The 7,943-nt window shown below is 54.5% G+C and overlaps 1 protein-coding gene across 1 annotated transcript; it reads left to right on the top strand.

The window, feature by feature from the left end:
• The first annotated feature begins 547 nt into the window (after positions 1–547).
• Positions 548–7,640, top strand: ZIC5 (Zic family member 5). The gene is made up of 2 exons (XM_032496724.1): positions 548–2,075; positions 6,407–7,640. The coding sequence occupies exons 1-2, from the start codon at positions 548–550 to the stop codon at positions 6,847–6,849; spliced, it is 1,971 nt and encodes a 656-aa protein (XP_032352615.1). The 3' UTR covers positions 6,850–7,640.
• The last annotated feature ends 303 nt before the right edge of the window (positions 7,641–7,943 follow it).

Genomic DNA, 7,943 nt, shown 5'->3' on the forward strand with positions numbered 1-7,943 from the left:
CAAGGGAGGAGGTAGAAAGCATTTGGATGCTGGAACGGACGCTGCCTGCAGCTAGCGGAGGTTTTTGAAGTTGGGGGCTCCCCCCAGCCTTTTGCCCCTCGGGGGGTCCCCAGCCCAGAGCTGCCCGGCGCCCTTCGGCCGCGTGCCGGCGCACGCTCTCCCCCAGGCGTGTCATGGGAACGCGGGGCGCTGCGCGCGCAGGCCCAGCGTAAACTTTCTGCAAGTGCAACTTGGGCATCCCCCGGGGAGGCGGGGACGCAAGGCTCCACGGGAGGAGGGGGCATGAAGCGAAAGCGAAGGCGTCAGTGAGCACAGGGGCGGATTCCCGCTGGGCCAGGGGCCTGAAAGGGAGCCAATCGGGCAGCCGCGGCTGCTGCCAATCACGCGGCTCCCTCCAATCCCACCCTTGCCATTTCCAAAATCTCTGTCCCACTGTGCAGCTCAAATGTGGTGTTCGCTCTGCCAATCGCTGGAGGACAGAGTGGGAACGGGAATAAGCAGAGTTAGGAAGCCAGGACAAAGAAGTTAAAGAGCGCCTAATATATACATGTTTTTGAAGGCGGGCAGAGGGAAAAAAGTATCCCCAGTGAGGGTCTATGGGTCTGATTGTGTAGTTCTGATGGAGCCCCCTTTGAGCAAGAGGAACCCGCCAGCGCTGAGATTAGCGGATTTGGCAACGGCTCAGGCCAGGCCATTTCAGAATATGACAGGCTTCCCGGCGCTGGGCAGCCCGCCCGCCCACTCCCAACACCGCGCCACAACAGCGCACGTCCTCCCTCGGGACCTGGGCTCTGACCCCAGCGTGGCCATCACTCCGCTCGGACCCGAGCACATGGCCCAGGCGAGCGCGCTTGGCCTCAACCCTCACTCACAGGCGCTCCCCGCACAGCCCGAGGCCCCAGCGGCCGCCGCCCGCGCTGCAGCCTCGGTCGTGCACCCGGGCGCCAGCACCTACCCCGGCGGCGGGGGCAGCAGCAGCGTGCAGTCCTCCGCGCCCCCGCCCCCAGCCCCTCCTCTTCCTCCCTCTCTTTCACCCCCTCCCCCTCCTCCTCCTCCTGCCCTCTCGGGCTACACCACCACCAACAGTGGTGGCGGCGGCAGCAGCGGCAAAGGCCACAGCAGGGACTTCGTCCTCCGGAGGGACCTTTCCGCCACGGCCCCCGCGGTGGCCATGCACGGGGCCCCGCTCGGAGGGGAGCAGCGGTCCGGCACCGGCTCCCCCCAGCTTTCGGCCCCGCCTCCCCACCCGGCCGGCATGTTCATCTCGGCCAGCGGCACCTACGCCGGCCCGGACGGCAGCGGCGGCGGGGGCCCGGCGCTCTTCCCCGCGCTGCACGACACGCCGGGAGGCCCCGGCGGCCACCCGCACCCGCTCAACGGCCAGATGCGCCTGGGGCTGGCGGCAGCGGCGGCAGCCGCGGCGGCTGAGCTGTACGGCCGTGCCGAACCGCCCTTCGCGCCGCGCTCTGGGGATGCGCACTACGGGGCGGTTGCGGCCGCTGCAGCCGCCGCCCTGCATGGCTACGGAGCTGTGAACTTAAACCTGAACCTGGCGGCAGCGGCGGCTGCCGCGGCGGCGGCTGGACCGGGGCCCCACCTGCAACACCACGCGCCGCCCCCGGCGCCGCCACCGCCGCCGGCGCCCGCGCAGCACCCGCATCAGCACCACCCCCACCTCCCAGGGGCGGCCGGGGCCTTCCTGCGCTACATGCGGCAGCCAATCAAGCAGGAGCTCATCTGCAAGTGGATCGACCCCGACGAGCTGGCCGGGCCGCCGCCGCCGCCGCCACCGCCCCCGGCCGGCGGCGCCAAGCCCTGCTCTAAAACTTTCGGCACCATGCACGAGCTGGTGAATCACGTCACGGTAGAGCACGTGGGCGGCCCCGAGCAAAGCAGCCACGTCTGCTTTTGGGAGGATTGTCCGCGCGAGGGCAAGCCCTTCAAGGCCAAATACAAGCTCATCAACCACATCCGCGTGCACACCGGCGAGAAGCCCTTTCCCTGCCCCTTCCCGGGCTGTGGCAAGGTCTTCGCGCGCTCCGAGAACCTCAAGATCCATAAGCGCACTCATACAGGTGGGTGTCTGTCCCCGGCCGCGCCGCCGCCGCCGCCTCCCGCGCCGCCGCCGCTTCTGCCGCTGCTTCTCTTCCTTCTCCTGCTCGCCTTACTTTTTCCCTCCTTCTGCTGCTTCTCTTCGCATACGTATAACCCGGACATGTGACTTCTTTTTTTTCTCTCCCCCCCTTTTTTTCTATGAATAAGTAATTCGATAGCATACACAGGCCCCGCGCTGGGTTCCCACACGGTGGAGTCTCCAGCGCTCCCGCAGCCCCTCCGCCGGGACCGGCAACGCGCTCCAGCCGCCGCCGCCGCCGCCCCGGAGCAGAAGCAGCAGCCGCCGGAGCAGGAAGGCGCCCAGGACGGTCGGCAGCCCCCATCCGCCCGGCCCCGGGAACTTGGGGAGGGCGATGGGGAAGGGAGGCTGGAGCTGGAGCTGCCCCGGTGGCTCGTTCCTTCCCCATCGGATAGCAAGCCCCGCGCGGTCACCGCGCTCGGAAGATAGGGCGTGCGAGGGGCGCTTGGGATTTGCTGCGGTACTGGGGCCACCAGGCCCAGCTCGGTGTGGCCCCTCCAGGAGGGGAGGGGGGTCCTGTCCCTCCCGGGCGGGGTGCAAAATGCGAAAGTAATGAGCCCTCGGGCTCCCCGAGTCCTTCCTCTTACACACACGCGCACACACTCGCCACCGTTACACACTCCACACTCAATTTCATGTGCGCACACATCACACAACTTGACACACCCATATTCCCTCATACATTCCTCTCTCACTGTTGGGACACACTCACCTTCCACATACACTCTCACACTTCATTTACACACCTTCATATACACCTATACTCGCTCGCGCTGTCACACATTTTATCATACATGCCCTAGAGGGTGCTGGAGAAACTGGATTCTGTCCTTTTAAAGAAGGTTCTACTTGGAGGAGGACAGGGCGAGTTGCAGAGCCTCCCTTGGTCTTTGGGGCCTACCACGCCTTGGAACTTGGGGGGAGCCCCAGGCGCTGTGGTGACCCCTCCCACCCCGAGCCCTGCTTTAGGGGTGCCACGGCCCTGGGTGAGGGCAGCTGCGGCCCGGGGCAGTGGGATGGCCCCATGAGTCTTGTGCCCCTTCGTACGGACGAGCGCGTTTGGCAGAAGCACTGATGAGCGCGAGCGCAGTCGGGATTTATAGGGACAGGCAATATTACCCCTCGGAGGACACTTAAGTAACTGGAGTTTACATTCAGTAATTACTTGGCTGATTTATCGACGCTGCGGCGGCGAGGAGGCAGCGGCCGGGCGTGGGCCCCAACGCCTGGCCAGCGGCCCGGGCAGAAGCCTTGTAGGGACTTGTGAGAGAAGCCAGGTCCGGGGGCCCAAGGCTGGAAGCCCCGGGCCTTTCTCCTGTCGCCGGCACCTGACAGGCCGCTTGCGGACTGGCTGATGACCGGCTGGGAGGGAGTTTCGTTTGCCAGTACAGTTCTTTTCTCATCTGGATCAGTCTGCCTTAATGATTTTTCCAAAAGGCAATTTCCCACGAGGCTGGCGTAAAAATTCCCTGGCCCGCTAAACCAGCTGCGGGCCCCTGTGCCCAGAACTTCCCGACTGGGCGGAGGCCCGGGAATGTGAACCGCGCGTGCGGGGCGCGGGGAGTGAAGCCGTTCCCAAACGGAACCCCTAAAAGCAGAGCCGGCCTCGGCCCTTCCCGCCTTTCTAGGCCTCGGAGGGGGAGTGGACCTTACCTCGGCGGGCAGGGAGGCTGCCCGGAGCCGTTTCCGCCCAGGTCAAGCAAGGAACTAGAAATTGATGGCGCGGCAGCTGACCCCGGCCGGCTCTCCGGCCCCGGGGGGACAGGCTGCCTCCCACCCCTCCTGGAGGGCTGGCCCCAGGGGTCGTGCTTGCCAGCTTCTGGGGGCGGGGACCTGGGTGCCCAGAAGGATCCGGGGGCCCTTTTGTTTTCGGGTTCCTCGTCACGCGCAAGGTTGCATTCCAGCCGGGTTTCCGGTGGCTGCGTGGATCTGGCGGGGTCCCTCGGGAGGAATGCGAACGCCCTCACGTTGATGCTCAAACCCGCGCTGGGTGTTTTCGGCGGTCCCTGGGCGGCTTAGCCACTGAGCATTGTGTCCAGGGAGGGGCCGCCCCGGACTCCCCTCCCAACCACAAAGCTGTAGCTTTTGGGGGAGTTATCCAGGATCCAGGAACAGATTGATCAAAGGGAATAATCCCCGCCACTCCCGAAGGCCCATTTTCTGACCCACGTGCCCCCAATTCCGTTTATAACCTTCCTCTGGACTGGACTCGAGTTATCACACGTAGCTCCCCTCACTCTCAAACTCTGTAAGTAAATTCTGACGTGACCCTTCTATCAGAATCTGAAATGTAAACACAGGTCTTTCACCCTTTGTAGTCAGGTGGAACTTGATCACTGCCCCCCTTCTTAGGCCCCCCTGAGTAAAACAGGAGATTCTATCACCCTTTCCTTCTGGTCTTTCTTCCTCTATCTCCTTTATCCCTGCTCTTTACCTTTCTTTCCACTCCTTATCTGCCCTTACTCGGTCTGATTCTTTATGCTTCTCTTTACCATGTGCAGTAGCAGAACCAGCAATATTCAAGCCGTTTATTCTTCACAATCCGGGATATGTAGCTTGTGCAGAAACGTGAGAATTCTGGAAAAAAGGGGGAAAATTGCACACTGGCATAGGGTGAATAAAACCACTTAATCCTCCATGTTGAGGAAAGGCTGATTACGATCTTTTGGAAGAATGCTGTATTAAATTAATACTATCTCCAACTTACAGTGAAATACAGAAATCAGGACAAATAACTGGTGTTGATAAAACTCGATTAACTGTTTTTGTTGCAGCCCACCTACAGAGAATTTTTAGAGGTTATGATTATCATTGCGTTATGTTGTGTTTTCCCCTTTCTTTATAGATCATTGTAGGAGGTGTATGAGTAATATTTCATTTTATTTTTAAACAATATTTCCAGGTAGGATAAGTTACATTCTAAATACTTTCAGATGTGCTAACATACTCTGGCATTGAAGCAGTCATCATTGGTGAAATAAAAAAGAGAACAATACACTGAAATGTTTGTATAAGAAAAATCTACCACAGAAACTTATGTACACTAAGCTGTCTTAATAGTTTGACTTAAAAAAAATAAATTATTAAAAACCAAGGAAAAGATCATTCTTTTTGTGTCATCAGAGTAGCTGCTGAAATATACAGAAATTTAACTTTCTTTTTTATGTCATTTAAATATAAGGAATATATCATTATACCATAATACGTATGAGATGACATGTTCAATTATGGACTCAAATACATTAAGTTCATAGATACTAAGTCTTCCTGTTTTTGCTTTTTTAATACCAAGATGTGATGTGGCAGAATATCTAGTTGTCTTGCTGAGCATTTCTACTACCTGGACTAGGGGCCTTGTGTTCAAGGGCATTGTGTTACTGGGGTGGGTAGAGCAGCTTAAAGGGGCCTTGGGCCTAAAGACTCTGGTAAATGGTTGATCTTTTTTGACTCTTAAGCAATGTTAGAATAAGCTTACTTCTGGCATCAGGTAAATGCCAGGTTCTGGCTTAGGCCTGTGGTCTTTACTAACATTTGTTAAGGTTCTGTTCTCCTAGGCTCTTAACTGTCCAGCAAGTTGTGAGGAAGGCTGGCAGAATGAAGAGGCCAACAAGCCTCTCTGCCCAACTAGGCTTGTAAAAAAAAAAAAAAATCCAGTGGTGAGATCATGGGTTTCATAGGTATCTTTATTTCTGAAGAGAATAGGATTCTGTTATATTTCCTTTCCTTTTCCACCAGTGAAATCCTGGGAACACTCTGAAACCAAATGCCATTATTATAATTTTACTGTACCACCCCCAGTTTGCTTTTAATTGAGTATGTGTTTATTTTTCTTTTCTTTTTCTTTGGTCTTCACCCAAGCTGTGTCTTTGGAAGTGTCATTTTATCGGTATTTATCTTGGCAGGGGGATCTGCTTGAATTCTTGCATGTATAGATCCTGAGGGGAACGAGGACGTGGGTATTTGGGTCCTAGTTGGATTGGTATCACAGCCAGGACACACACTAGTCATTCTCACCTTGACCCCTACGGTACTACAGGGGTTGACATCCAGCCCAGGTCCAAGGAGAGCCTCCAGGCCAGGGGACACCAGGCCCGTCCCTGAAGTATCCCTTCCCCATGGCATCCTGGAACATAGGAATTAGGAGTAGGAATTAGGCCGGGAGTTGGCCTTCAAGAGAATGGGAAATGCATCCTGATGTTTGCCCTGAGATCTCTCTCTCAAGTAAGAGGTCTCTGAAAAGCACTTGGTAATCTTTCCTATGTTTTCTTGCAGGGGAAAAGCCTTTCAAATGTGAATTTGATGGCTGTGACAGGAAGTTTGCCAACAGCAGTGATCGAAAGAAACATTCCCACGTCCACACCAGCGACAAGCCCTACTACTGCAAGATCCGAGGCTGTGACAAATCCTACACCCACCCGAGCTCCCTGAGGAAGCACATGAAGATTCACTGCAAGTCCCCACCGCCTTCTCCAGGAGCCCTGGGTTACTCATCAGTGGGGACTCCAGTGGGTGCCCCCTTGTCCCCTGTGCTGGACCCAACCAGGAGTCGCTCTAGCACTCTGTCCCCTCAGGTGACCAATCTCAATGAGTGGTACGTCTGCCAGGCCAGTGGGGCTCCCAGCCACCTCCACACCCCTTCCAGCAACGGAACCACTTCTGAGTCTGAAGATGAGGAGATATATGGGAACTCTGAAGTTGTGCGGACGATACATTAGAAGTCATCAGTAATAATAATAAGTAAAATAATAAGTGGGAGCCCTTGGACCATATCCTAACCTGAGACAATGCCGAGCCTGAGACAAACCCATGACTCAGACTTGCCACCGGGTCTAATTAGCCCTATTTATTCGGTATGAAACCCTATGGTGTTTGTACATTTAATTAATTTAATTAAGATATTTGGGCTTTTTTTTTTTTTTTCTTAGAAAACAAACAAACACAAACCCAACCAAGCTGGACTTGTATGTTGCAGGGGGACAGGCCTGGGAGCAAACTGTACCAGGGAAAATGAAAGGAGGGATCAGTTAATCGAGATACACACTGCCAATGCAATATATATGGTTTTTAAAAGGGTGAGAGAAAGAGCATGAAGTCAGAACTCCACACAGCAACAAGGCCCTCTGCATTTCCTGGAGTGCCTCATGAATGCCTTTGACACCATAATGCGCTTCTCTGGAGTCTCTGCCTCCTGCTTGGGCCCTAATTCTGCAAAGCCCTCTTGATTGTAAACCACACACTTGCTGCATTGCCCACAGATCTTGGACTATACCTGTGTCCAAAAATATTTGTAAAAAACCCTTTAAGTTCTAATACTTATAATTTTTGATTTCTACTCTTATTACTGATCTCACCGTAACACTATTTTTATACAGGATTATTTCTTCAGTACCCTGCTTGTATGATTTAACAAAGGAAAAAAAAAAGATGCAGCAACCTTAGTTCATCTCCATATATTGTGCTACTGTGATTGTTCAAGCTAAGTGGAGAGAAGAAAAAGCTGCTGTAATAGACAACTGTGAAACTGTGATATTTGATAAAATAGAAGAAATTCAAGTGCTCTCTTTCTCCTCTTTTTTTTTAAACTGAAATCTCAGATGCTGCCTCTTTACTCTGTCCAAACTTCTTGTGTAATAAAGAGATTATGTTTTAGAGCATAAGTTCTTTGGGATGCCAAAATTAACAGGTAAGTGTAAGGAGGTGTGATGTTGGCAACATGCCTACTTTTTGGGAACGCTGTTGTTTTAAAAAGAGGCCAACCCCTCTTTTATACTCTTGTATCAACCTTTTAAAAAGTCCTTATTTTTCAATA

This window comes from Camelus ferus, chromosome 14 (assembly GCF_009834535.1).
Source record: "Camelus ferus isolate YT-003-E chromosome 14, BCGSAC_Cfer_1.0, whole genome shotgun sequence".
Taxonomy (NCBI): domain Eukaryota; kingdom Metazoa; phylum Chordata; class Mammalia; order Artiodactyla; family Camelidae; genus Camelus; species Camelus ferus.